Source organism: Epinephelus fuscoguttatus, linkage group LG17 (genome assembly GCF_011397635.1).
Source record: "Epinephelus fuscoguttatus linkage group LG17, E.fuscoguttatus.final_Chr_v1".
In the NCBI taxonomy this organism is placed as follows: Eukaryota; Metazoa; Chordata; class Actinopteri; order Perciformes; family Serranidae; genus Epinephelus; species Epinephelus fuscoguttatus.
In genome coordinates, this window is record NC_064768.1 from 25,826,732 (window position 1) to 25,840,412 (window position 13,681).

A 13,681-nucleotide genomic window follows, 5' to 3' on the forward strand; every position below is an offset into this window, starting at 1 on the left:
TTTATAAGGTTGAAACTTGCATTAAGCTGTGAGAATATTTGCGGTTGTTTATATCCGTATCATCAATATTGGTTGAACGGTTTATTAAGTTTTGATTACTGGCTCTTTTTTATCCATGGCACACACATTTTAGGACAATTCAGCTGGACTAGTCAGTCACCTGACTTCATTCCAACAGAGCATGCATTTAAACTTGCTGTGGGTCAGACTGCAAAAATTCCCCAAAACAAACCAGAAGTGAAGATGGCTGCGGTGCAGGCCTGACAGGTCCCCTGATGTCTGTAGGTTGAAGACCTGACTGTAAAGGATTTACTGTGGTTAGTTAATTACTATTAAAGGGGCTACAGTTTCTCCACTCCTCATATGATGTGGATGCAGATACCATCAAATTAAAGCTAAAAGCTAAAATTAGCACTTGAACCTGATAGTCTTTGTTTCATTTGTTTCAGTCACAACAACCAAAATCATGTTGCTGTCCACATACTCCCCAGACTGCACTGTGTTTGTCTGTGTGAGAGCAGCAGGGTCAAGGCCTCAGATGGAGGGGTGTGGTCTCCCCCGCCCCCCACCCCCTTCACCCTCCCCAGGCGACCTCCTCAGATCATTGCTCCATCATCCTTTGTTCCTTTGTGTATGTGAAGAGGGAGAGAGTGAATGAATAAATGTTTGTTGTCCCCCAGGTAAATGTAGCAGCATAAAAAGTGTGTTAAGAGGCTGTTGATAATAGTGTGTGTTGGAGGGAGAGAGGCAGTAAGAGTCTTGAGTGTGTGTGTTGTCAATGGTAATGAGTTTAGGTTAGCTGGTCTGGCAGGGACACTGAGAAGCCCTGTTAATATTCCTGGGGTGTCTGTGTGTGTGTGTGTGTGTGTGTGTGTGTGTATGTCTCTCTCCCTTTCTCTGCCATTGCACACACACATTCATGGTTCTGCCTCCGCACTGGCTGCAACACTATGATGTCACCTGACGTCTGATTGGCTGTGAGGCTGCTGAGGGAAGGAGGAGAGAGAGGGAGAGAGAGGGGAGGGAGGGAGGGATAGAAAATAGAGAAAGAGTGAAAGAAAATGCCGGCACTTGTATGGGTGGAGGGGTTTTCGGACAGCGGTGTGAGTTGTGTGTGTGTCTGTGCAGCTTTAGCCCCACTATGAAGTGTGTGTGAGGTGTGTGTATGTGTCTTGGGGTACGGCTTGGAGAAGAGGGGGGACCCCAATACCACGCCCTCCCAGAAGCATGAGGCGACTTATCTGCCAGCGGATCTGTGACTGTGAGTGCAGCGATGGACCTGGGTGTGTTTGTCGATGCCTGTGTGTGATAAATGTTGTTTCACGGCAAAGGATGCATATGTCTGCGTCTTTACATGTCTGTTTAACATTTACACAATGGGCTCTGCAACCACTGTGAACATGTGGCTCGTATGTACACACACACACACCTGTCAATTGATTTTGCATGTACACTGTGTGTGTGTGTGTGTGTAAGTTTGACGTATGATTCAAGGTGTAGGGTGGTGGCTTTGGCGCATTTCATAAACGACTGGTTGTCAGAGCGACCGGAGCGCAACTGCATTCCTATGCCAACAGTTTCATCTCCACAGTCGACTTATGCGTGTATGTGTGTTGTCACATATTGTCTCTCTTGGGTGTTTAGCTGGTAGATGCTCGTTCAAAATACTGCACTGTTGTTGTCTCAAGTTTCGGTGCTAGCTGTCAGGCTAGCTTGATTTCTGCTAGCATGCAGATTGAGGGGTTTGGGCTGCAGAGATTTCTGCCAGTCACTGGTTGCATGGGTGGACAGTTTGATCATTGGCTGTGTTTTTGGGCTCTCTGAAGTGATCCTATATATGCGCATGGGTTTGGCTTTTTCTTCTAACCTTTAATGTGTTCGTAATTGGTATTGATTTAATGATTCCTGACCAAGCTCTCTGTGGACAACATCCTCCTCTGTTCTTTGCTCCTTATCTTTACTTTTCTTCTTAGCGTTTGGTGTCTTCAAATAGCTTTCAGCTTTTTATGTTTTACATAAAAGGGGAGATAAAATCCAAGGTGCTGTGAAATGCTTCAGAGGGACCTGAGGGTTTGAGTAATTAATATGTTTTTATTTAATATTTGAGAAACCAGATTTCAAACAGGTGATTTAAGAGTAGATGTTGATGTTTCTGAAATGATGAATCTTCAGTTGTGATTCTGCATTTGCTTATAATTTATATCGTCTTTTATGTAGGTTGTGAATAAACAAAATAATTGTACCACTGGTTTTTAGGTCTGTGGTTGATGATAATGATTTGCAATATTGTGTAAGATCAGTTCCTCTCTGTGCTCTGGCCCTTTCTCATTAACATTGTCTGAGACTTTAAAGAGTTTGAACCATACTCTCCTTTGCCAACAGTGTGGATGTTAACAGTCTTTTCTGTCCTCTCCTTCCAGATCGTAGTTTTGAAGATGACGACAGTGTGGATGGGAATCGTCCTTCCTCAACCCAGGCTGCCTTCAAGGTCCCAAAAGTTCCCAAGAAGCCTGCGGATTCTTCCGCTGCACGCAGGCCCAGTGCTACTGGTGGCAAGCTTGGTATGTAACTTAATGTTTATTTACACACACAGTGATTGCAGACACACAGCTGAGTTCATGTGAAAACTAACAGTAACACTATGATTTGCAAACCTAACTTTTATCCATGTGAAAGTCACAGTCAGTTCTCCAGTGTGCATGACATGTCTATAAGGTACGATTTCACTATCTAGAGATTTTTGAATTCAACAGTACATGACATCCCACTGCCTGTCAAAGAGTCCAAGACCATAAACCATCATGAAAGGGGACCTATTAAGCTTTCCCTCATTTCCCTATTTTATATAAACGTGGTCTAACTTTCAAATAATGATATAAATCTTTGTAGAAATAATCTCTGGGAGCAAAAACCCTAGGCTTCACACTGTTTTGATTAATCTGTATCCAGAGATTTTCTCTCCTTTGGCTACAAGATGACATCCACTTGTGGCAAATTTCTTAAACGGTCATCTGCTCCAGCCATGCTCCTGCAAGTGTAAACATTACTACATAGAGCTACATGCTAACATCAGGGAACATGTTGTCTTGGTTGCTGGTGTTGTTACTTCCGTTGTTACACCTGCTGGATCGTGTCTGGTTTTGTTTTGAAGCTTTTATCTGTGTTCTTTAATGGGAGAAGACCTGCAAGCACTGACCAATCAGAGTAAACTGGGCGTAAAGTCAGGTGCTAAACTGAGCATTTCAGACAGAGGGTGACTTCAGGTGTTAAAGTGCCAACAGTATGACAAAAATAAAGGTTTTTTTAGACAATTAAAGCATGTGAACATGTTCTAGTAGAAATCCAAACTTACTAGTATCCTGATTTTTCTGAGGAAATGACAGGAAAGGTTTTCTTTTGTACAGACAAGAGCATAAATGATTGGAAGCAAATTTTCAGGCTCGAATTGCATAAGTCCAAACACAAAGCTGGACCACAACCACGGGATTTAATATTGTTGTTAGTGTTTTTTCTATAACAACGTGAACAAGATTTGAGCTAGCCCCTAGTTTGATGTCACTATGAGGTTGTGACTGACAGAATTGTCAATTCAGGCAGGCACATTCGACAGTTAGTTTTGTTACAAAAATATTGGGAAAGGACATTTGTTCTTACTGTGCAGTTTGAAATTGTGTTGTGATATTTAAGTGTGAACTGACCCCCACCCCAGGTGTCTGTTCCCTGCTGGTTCATCTTTTTGCCTGAATGCATTTGCACATTTTTACACATTTTTCCATGATGTGGGTGCAGCCTCCTGTAAAAAGGATACTCCTGTATCTCTGATAGTAATTTTGATAGTTTTTAAATGATTTCTTGAACTATCAATGCCCATCAAGGGACTGGTGTTGGAAATAGGCTTCAGCTATATATACATCAGTCAGCCAAAACATCAAAACCAGTGCTGGGTGAAGTGTGTAACATTGATTATCTTGTTACAATGCAATGTTCTGCTGGGAGACCTTTGATCATGGCATTCATGTGGATGCTACTTGGAGTGCTCCACCAATCCAAACACCGCTGTGGGCTAAGTAAGTCCCTCTCACAGCAACGGTACTCCCTGATGGCAGTGGCTCCTCCAGCAGAAAAATGCACCATGCCACACCACAAATACTGCTCAAGAATGACCCAAGGAACGTGACAGAGCTCAAGGGGTCAACTTGGCCTCCAAATTCCCCAGATACAAATCTGATCGAGTATCCATGGGACGTGCTGGTACCTTAGAGGTACCCTTAATCCACGGTGGGGCGTCCCTTGATCAGACATGTCAAGGCATGGACACATGACCTCTGGAAGATGTCTTGAGCTTCAGATCATTTGAGACCAGTCAGCTGTGAGGTGGGGTACCAGCACTTCCCAAGATGCTCAATCAGATTGGGGTGTGGGAGATTTAGAGGCCAGGTCGATGCCTTTAGCTTTTTGTCATGTTCCTCAGGCCATTCCTGAGCAGTTTTTGTGGTGTGGCATGGCTCATTTTTCTGCTGGGGGGCCACTGCCATTAGGGAGTACCATTGCCGTGAGGGGGGGGTTACTTAGCCCACAGCAGTGTTTGGGTGGGTGGAGTACGTTAAGTGGCATCCACACGAATGCCATGATCATAGGTCTCCCACCAGAACATTGCATTGTAACAAGATGATCAATGTTACACACTTCACCTGTCAGTGGTTTTAATGTTTTGGCTGATCAGTGTATACATGTTTATAATACATTGGGCACTGCTTTTGCAACTGTCTATTTTTCTCTGTACTTGTCCCTTTAAAATAAATACTAGTATTAATAATAAATATATTACTGATGGTCACAGAATAGGAATAGACTGTTGGGGATGTTAGAAGAAGCAAAGGACTTGAGTAAGAGGACACAATGAAGCGCTCCCTCTGTGTCTCCTCATAAATCTGATACACTCTCATGTCCTTATCAGCCTCTTGTCTGTGTTCGACTCAGGCTTGCAGGAACAGTTTATATCATCCTTCAAGTTGAGAGAACCTCCTCTTCTCTGTCGAGTCTTCCTCCTGCTGTAGATGGCTGGACTGTTAGATTTGCTTCGTCTTTGCGTTTATTGATTATTTTTTTTTCCCCGTCTCTTCTTCTCTGTTTGAAGAAAGCTTTGTTCCCACGACCACGCAGTTAATTTCCTGCTTGCTGCTGATGTATCTGTCAGCACTGTCACATATATGCACTCATACACTTGTGTTTAAGTGTTTTACAAGCCAGCAGTCTGTCTGAGTCCGGGTACATTGCTCTGTTGGTTGGAAACACAAGCATATGATCTCTTGTCACTTGGATCGTTACAGTCTTATTGATCGTAGAGCTGCTGTTGGAGGCGAAAGTCAAGGGCGTGCTGACTATTTTTCCCTCACGGATTTCCAGAGGCTCTAATACCTTGACCCGTGTGATGAAAAGAAATGCACCTCACTTGACTTATGCCACAGATTTGTGATATTAAGGCCCCTGTTTCCAAGGGCTTGCAGCTGCAAATATTTTCTGTCTTTTTGTTTTGCATTTATTTATTTATTTTGCTAAATGAGGCCAGTTTCCATGATGGCAGCGAGGGGAGGCCGGTTCTGCTTTATTAGCATTTAGATGATAGTATGCCCACACACTCTGGCAACACCCGACTGCAAGATTTAGACAGAAGACAGATATTTTAATTTTGCCAATTTTATTGGCAGAAAAACATCCAGAGCTTAAAAAAGTCCTCAGTGATATCAGAAAAGATCAAGTACCAGGGCATGTCTGTTGATACAAGTAGCAAAATTGCTTACACTTTCAAGTTGAATACATTTTATTCAGTCTTATTAATACTTGTTGCTCATGTCTAGTGTAGTTCTCACAATTGTGGAAGCATCAGTCGTCAACATAATTATGATTATTACCACAGCTATATCTGCGCACCTTGATAACATGCCGTGAACATTTCCATTTCATAAAGCTGTCAATAAAAAGTAATTGAAAACAGTGATTAAGTGCTTTTAGGTGAGTCTTATGCCCAGGCTGCTGTCATGTTACTCCCTGAGAATAGTAAGGATAGTGTCGACAGACAGTAAACTGGCTACATCAGTGTTCCTCAGCTCTCTAAGGGCCATGTACATGTAGAGTTTTGACATAAAGTGTCTTTGTGCAACAGCCTGATATTAAAGCCAACCCTGGAGACAACATTTCTACTGCCTTTTTCTCTATTTATACCTGACTCTCCTCCACTGTGTTTACACCTTCCCTTCGGCCCCTCCTCCAGTGGACATCTTCTCTTTAACCTGCATCACTTAATAATGCAATATCCTTGTGAATCGCTCTCAGCTTCTCCTCGCTGGCTTTCTTTCTTTTTTTTTTCTTTCTTTGTCTTGTCTCTCCCTCTCCTCTCTGCTTCCCGAGTAAGGAGTTGTAGGAGGTGTGGCCCATAGAGCTTCCAGCCCCCAGAGAAATATGATTGACATGCCCATTACTGCCAGGAAGTCCATTAGAAATACAGGCTGCTCCCACTGACTTAAGTGTGTGGGTGTGGGTGTGTGTAATTGGATGTGTGCTTGTGTCTTTGTGAGTTAAACCAGTATCACAAAACCAACCAACACAGAAATGCTTAAATACTGAAGGCTGACATGCTATCATATAAATGCACATACACAATTAATTGAGTATGCTTTGATTTTCTAGTATCGAAGGAAAGTGCTGGCGCAGTAGATGAAGAGGACTTCATTAAAGCCTTCACAGATGTCCCTACTGTCCAGGTACACTATACAAAGGAGCATAAATGCAGACAGTCGCACACACACTCATCCCATTTAAAAACCAAATTCGACAGGCCGTAAAGGCCAGACTGTCTGAGACTTTTATCTGTCCCTCACATATTTGCTCTGCTCCCTCCCTCCCTCCTGTTTTCCTCCACTGTGTCTCTACATAGATATACTCAACAAGGGATCTTGAAGACAACCTGAATAAGATCCGTGAGATCTGCTCAGATGACAAACATGACTGGGACCAGAGAGCGAATGCTGTCAGTATTTTCACCTATTTCCTTCTTCAGTTAAATGAATGAAATTACCTTTTTAGACGCTGCTTTGTGTGATCGTTGTTGGTGTCTGTTTTAATTTTTTGCTGTTGATGTTGTTAATCAAGATGAAGAAAATCCGCTCACTGCTGGTGGCGGGCGCAGCCAGCTACGACTGTTTCTATCAGCACCTACGGCTACTGGATGGAGCCTTCAAACTGTCAGCTAAAGACCTGCGCTCACAAGTGGTCCGAGAAGCTTGCATCACTGTGGCGTGAGTGTTGGTTTTGGAATTTCACTGCTGATAGCATGATGTGCAGTGAGAGGAAGCAAAATCATGAGAACCTGTACAATCCTAAGCTCTTTAAAAGGATACCTGCACATGCACATCATCTGTAGATATCGGAAGCATTCTGGTTTGGTTGGAGTAGTATTGATCAATTATGTTCACGCGGCAGGTAAACAGTCCGTAAGAGGCGAAACGCAGTCTCAGGACCCATCTGCTTTCATCGGAAGATGAATTAGCCTAATATTACTTTTTTATCTGCGCTAATATGTTTATAGAGATTAGCATATAAAGGACTGGCACACAGAAGAGTAAGCCTTGGCCTGGATGTCCAGTGGCTACACCGGAAGTCCCAAAATATTGGCCTTTGACAGTACACTTATCATGGTCGGACAGTAACAGCCAGTGGGTTCTGAAATTGGTACAGTCCTTGGCTGTGTCTGAAGTCATTCACTTGTTTAATATAACAGACCGTGAGTATTTTAATTCACAGGGAAAAATGGGCTGAAACTTCTTCACTGACAGGTGTAGAGCTGCACAATGGCATTTTTGACAACTGCCAAATGAAACTCATTGTGCAGTGCATTGTGGGTATATTGGCAAAATGAAGAACTGCTCATGGCATGGACAAAAGGGGTGTAACAATACATTGATCTGGATTGTTAAATATATATATATTGATAAGATAATCAATGATCCAATATAATCGATGCAAAGTGAAACCATAGATGCATATTGTCATCTTTATGATGCACTTTTATTTTTGAAATTCCTATGGTGCGTCTGTGTCACCAAGTCTGTTCAAGCACACCTCCTTACTGAACATTGAAACAGTGCTAGCAGCCTGGCAGATAATGGTAAGCAGACACAAAAAAAACCCAATGAGGATATTTACTAATATCGTCTCCCATCAGTCGCAGGCCACTGAATTTAATCGAATCGAAATTGTACCATAGCAGACTTTATGATATCAGCAAACATCATATTGTTTTTCAAGGAATCAATAAAATATCTTATTGTGATTAAATTTAGGATTTAAGCCCCTGATGAACACTACTTTTGTCATTCCATTGTTAGAATTTTTTGAGTGTGCTGTAAAGTTATCAAATGTGACTTGGTCCTAGTTAACGAGATTGTACCCAACCTTTATTGTGACCTTTACCCCAGTTTGATTGTGCTTTTTGTCTGTGTATTCTTGAAGCCACCTTTCATCAGTGCTGGGGAATAAATTTGACCATGGAGCTGAAGCTATCGTTCCCGTCCTGTTCAACCTTATTCCCAATTGTGCCAAAGTCATGGCCACCTCCGGTGTGTCGGCTATCCGCATCATCATACGGGTGAGTTTTGCAAACGCACTTCAACAGTCTGGTTGAGGTTCTTTTTGGTCAGTGTAAGTGCCACTGCTTTATTGTGATTACTGGATTATTCCATATCTTTCACGCTCTGCTTTCTCTCTTCTCTGCAGCACACCCACGTCCCCAGGCTCATCCCCCTGATAACCAGCAACTGTACATCCAAGTCAGTGGCTGTTAGAAGGTGAGATTAACAACAGCCCTGGTGTAGGTGATAAAAAGCCCAGTTTGGTAATGAGCTCCAGTAATTACCAGCTATAAGATCATAAAATGCTCATGATGATGCTGTTAAGTAATGTGTTTTGTGACACGAGAATGATTTTAAAAAATGTGTCGTTTCCAGGCGCTGTTACGATTTCCTGGACCTTCTGCTACAGGAATGGCAAACACACTCTCTAGAGAGGTGAGGATTGATTCCAACATGGTTCAGAGCAAAGATGTGCTCAACACTGCTGTCTCAGAACTGCAAAAACATGACTTTGCAGGATTTACAAAGGAAGAGGAGGTGTTTAAACCTGCTTTTATACTTGTTCACACCTAATGCACCTCTTGTGCCTTCGTATCTCTCTTTACAGGCACACAGCAGTTCTGGTTGAGAGCATCAAGAAGGGAATTCGAGATGCAGACTCAGAGGCCAGAGTGGAGGCCCGCAAGTAAGACAGACATTTCTGAAAATTTAATTATCTGAAAGACAAGTAGTGTGAAATATCTCACCGCCCTCGTTTTCCTGCCTGAATCCCTCGATTCCTCTCTTTTGCCTCCTCTGTCATCATCATCATTCCACCTCCCTCCTTTTTCCCTCCCCTTTACTTTCCCCTTTGTCTCTTCTTCTCTCCCTCTCTGCTTCTCTGTCCACCTCTGTCTGTTTCCTTCTTCCCTGCTGCCTCTCTCAGGGCCTACTGGGGTCTGAGGAACCACTTTCCAGCGGAGACCGACGCCCTCTACAACTCCTTAGAGCCATCGTACCAGAGGACCCTTCAGTCCTGCCTGAAGAGCTCTGGCAGCGTGGCATCACTTCCCCAGAGTGACCGCTCCTCGTCCTCCTCTCAAGAGAGCCTCAAGTAATCAACACTCAGTTCTGACCATCCATAGTTCTCTTTAGGCCTCTAGGTTCACGTTCAGACTGCCTTTGAGTCTTGAAAAGGAAGATTGATGTTATTTTGGAAGAAACCGTTTTGAAAAAAGTTGTTTTTAAGACACCATCTGTGGACCTATACACCCATGTCAGACAGCCTTCCTGTACATGGATCAAGTTTACTCTCCTTTTCCTCCTCTAATCTCTCAAATTATCAGCTCTTCTGCTGTACGTACCAGTAAAAAAAAATCTGATGAGTGAAAGTGGATTTCCCACTCGTCTTTAAAGAGACAGAATCCCCAGTAAGGGCATTATTTCCTTAGGCTGACCAGGGCATTTTAGATTTGTCAAAAAGAATTTTTTTTTTTTGGGTCCATTATTCAGCACTACATAAGCATTGTGATTTATATGCATGTGTGCTGATTTGTTTTGGACTGACCTACGTTTCTTTCTCCTCTTGTCAGTCGGCCTCTGACTTCTAAATGGTCAGCAGCTCCAGGGCGAGGTGAGTCAAACACACTCAAATACACACTGCCTCTCAAACACACAGCAGCAGATACACGTACAAGCGCTCCCAAACACATAATCTCATGCTCACTGGCTCCTGTGAAAACACACACACACACTATGACAAACATCAGCTCCTACAGAGCCATTTTCCCATCATTCTCATTTACATCTGCCTGTGTCCGTACAGCCACACCCTGTTACGTTGTTTTTATGTTACTACACACATGTACGTACACACATGCGTATATGTGTCTGGCTGTTTGTGTATTTCTGTATCAGTATTTGGTAGTGTGGTGCCTGCATGTTTTTGTGATGTATATATCCCCTCATCACCTCCCATCCCTTGTCCAACACACTCCTCCTCCTCCTCCTCCTCCTCCTCCTCCTCCTCCTCCTCCTCCTGTCCTATCAGTCCCTGCGGGTTCAAAGGGTAGGGTGCCGTCGGCCTCCCTGCAGCGTTCCCGTAGCGACGTGGATGTAAACGCAGCAGCAGTTGCTAAGCAGCGGCACGTCGGACAGACCAGGGGAGCAGGGCGTCTGCCCCCAGGCTCCTACTCTTCACTGGGTAAGGGCCCTGTCAGTCAAGCTAGATGACTAATCAGACAGTGCAGACATAGGTCAGCATGTGATCAGCAGGATGTCAGGCAAACCCCATCTGAAGAGTCGTTACAGATCAGCTCAGGAGCTTCTTAGAAAGAAAAGTCATTCTCTTTAAAAGTTCTCAGTATCTGAAGAACAGTGCAAAAGGATGGACTCACACACTTAAGTGCTTGGACTGGTCTTTCTCCTCTCCGCTCCTGTACTTTCCTCTCCTACTGTCTCCTCATTGCCTGTTAATGTATCCTGTATATGTGTTGGTATGGATATTCTCTGTGTGCATGCTCTGTAGATGAATATCGTCCTTTGTGTGTTTGTCTCTCTCTCTGTCGATGTCGACCACATCTGCATGCCTCTCAGTTCTGAACAGATGTTCTGTAACTAATACAGACTGTGCTCCTCTCCTCTCTTGTCTCTTTCTTTGCTGTCTCACTTTCTGTATTCTTTTCCATTATTTTATGTTTCACATTCTGTTCATTTTCCCTTTCTCGGGCTTCTTTTCCTTTTGTGTCTCTTACTTTAAATAATCATCTGTATCAATCCTTTTCGTTTCCCTTTGTTTCTTCCCTTTTCTTTCTTCCACCCTCTCTCTCTCTCTCTCTCGCTCCCTCTCTCTGCCACTAAAGATGATGCCTCTGATAAAACGGATGGTAAGATCATCTCACTCTGCTTCACCAGTGACAACCTGCTCATGCTTTTCTTTTTTCTTTCTCGTCTTTTCCCTTTCCCCACTTCATCCCAGTCCATCACTCCACATCAGCTCCTTTTTTGTTGCAGTGTGTGGCCACAGCGCCCCCTGCTGGCAGGCTCACATTCAACCCTCATTCGTATCACCATCCTTCTCATCACATCATGAGTCAAATTAATGACACATCTAAGATCATCTTCTGCTTTATCACAGCTTAACCCGTTTTTAATACAGAAACGGTCTAACAGTCAACACCAGCATTAAACTGCTATTGAGGCTTTATTAGGATACTTAGGATGTATTGTGGAAGTGCTATTATACACGTATCAGATGAATGTGCTTTTTACAACCTGCTCCTTCTTTGTCTGTCTGTAGGGACCAGGTCAGACAATGGTAAGATTGTGGTTAGGTGGATGTGTGTGTGGGCATGTTTTAGGGATGTTCTAGTCGGTGACAAAATTTATACTTTGAGTTTACATTTGTTGTCGTCTGCAGAGGAATCACAAGATGCTGAAATTCATGTCCTGTGGAATCCTCAATTTAAACCAGTACAAATGTTTATAACTCATGCCATCACAGGTCCAACATTAATAGTGCTCATGAACAAGTATTTCAATAGAAGAATGGCTTAACGTAAACAGAAATTGCAGTTGTATCAACTGATGCACTGCAGGGGCCAAAATGAATGGTATGAATGAAGTGGGTTGCAATAATATTCTAATTACTCACAAGATAATTTCATCAAATCAATCAGTACTTACAGATAAATAACTAGCTGGGTCATGACCATAGACTGTACAAAAGAAGTAGACGTAACCACCATAACATCACCCATTGTTTTGACTCCTGTTTTAAAGCCTTGAGTTTGGCATCATGGCTGTCATAAAAAAAATTTCTGTCATTGTTTGGAGTCAGAAGTGAAGATATATGGATGAGAGGGTGGAGCTGGGGAAGATACACATTGCCATAGGTCGCTATAGTAACAACTTGTCAATCAGAACACAGCCATGCCCTACTTCATCATCTTTTTTATGCTAAATAAGGCCATAATTTACAAAATATATATCATACTGTATTGAAGAAGACTTTAAAATAGCAACTGAGACAATAAACTCTCTAGGAAGATGTTTAGTGGGGTCATAAATCAAGTAAGAGGCCAGGTCACTCCCTCATTTACTTCTAACTATAAAGCGAGAAATCTCTGTACTTGTGTCCTAAGCATATCTGGGAGACATTCATCAGATATACTTCACAGCTGGCGGGTGTATTGCTGCGGACCCAAGGACATATAGTGTTGAAATCAGACACACGTCATATTAATAAACTTTGAATAAACAGGTGACCAGTACTTTGTATAGCAGGAGGGGCGGGCCTTTAGCTAGCTATGGTGCATTCAACAACAGATGAGGAAGGAGAGACCAGAGACATTTAGTTGTAGCAAACTAAAACATTTAAAGCATCGGTGATATAACTCTTATTCACGCACTCATGGAAACTCAGTTTTGAGTGTGAAGTCGTGTGGATGAGTGGCTCTCAAGAAAGTTGCAAGCAAACCATAGTGACTCACTCCTGCCTGTGTGCACATGGTGAGAGATGCCGCGTTGCTGCCAGGTGAGCCGCTGACTGAGTTCACTTGGAGCAGCAAGTGGCTAAAAGGATCTGAAAAGTTGTTAAGTCAAGGGAGAAAGATGCCAAGTTGGCCTCACTACGTGTGAGTGTGTGTGTGTGTCAGGTGCCCGCATGTGGGTGAGGAGGCAGGATAGCTACATTGGCCACACAAGATTCAATGATTGTATGAGCTCAAAGTTCAGATTCATAATAAATATTTTAAGACCTGTTCGGTTCTGCTGCCCACGGCCCTCCCCTCTGCCCTCTCTGACTTTTGTATTCATCTATCTTGAATGATACAATCGCTAGTGGACTAAGCAATCAGCACTGTATTGAAGGGACACTGCAGTAGGCTATACTATCAGTCTTCTTTTTGCAACATGTGAAGTCACCCCCTTCTGGACATAATTAAGAATGCTCATATAAGGTACTTCCACATTGGCTTGACTTTCCAGACCTGGGCCCGTATTCACAAAGAATCCTAAGACTAAAAGTAGCTCTTAGTGACGTCATTCTCAGAAAAATCTTAGAATTCCTGGAATTC

The 13,681-nt window shown here is 43.0% G+C and overlaps 1 protein-coding gene across 24 annotated transcripts in view; it reads left to right on the forward strand.

Moving 5' to 3' along the window:
- The window catches only part of clasp2 (cytoplasmic linker associated protein 2), a 75,704-nt gene that overhangs the window by 34,228 nt on the left and 27,795 nt on the right, over positions 1-13,681 (forward strand). For 16 of the 24 annotated variants that reach the window (XM_049602807.1, XM_049602806.1, XM_049602813.1 and 13 more), the window contains 13 exons: positions 2,421-2,561; positions 6,688-6,761; positions 6,935-7,027; positions 7,150-7,295; positions 8,509-8,644; positions 8,773-8,843; positions 9,003-9,062; positions 9,235-9,312; positions 9,553-9,720; positions 10,199-10,239; positions 10,657-10,809; positions 11,468-11,491; positions 11,905-11,922. In XM_049602807.1, coding sequence (XP_049458764.1) covers positions 2,421-2,561; positions 6,688-6,761; positions 6,935-7,027; positions 7,150-7,295; positions 8,509-8,644; positions 8,773-8,843; positions 9,003-9,062; positions 9,235-9,312; positions 9,553-9,720; positions 10,199-10,239; positions 10,657-10,809; positions 11,468-11,491; positions 11,905-11,922 — 1,203 coding nt within the window. The remainder of the gene's footprint in view (positions 1-2,420; positions 2,562-6,687; positions 6,762-6,934; positions 7,028-7,149; positions 7,296-8,508; positions 8,645-8,772; positions 8,844-9,002; positions 9,063-9,234; positions 9,313-9,552; positions 9,721-10,198; positions 10,240-10,656; positions 10,810-11,467; positions 11,492-11,904; positions 11,923-13,681) is intronic. The other 8 variants (XM_049602809.1, XM_049602814.1, XM_049602826.1 and 5 more) reach the window with 3 other exon arrangements.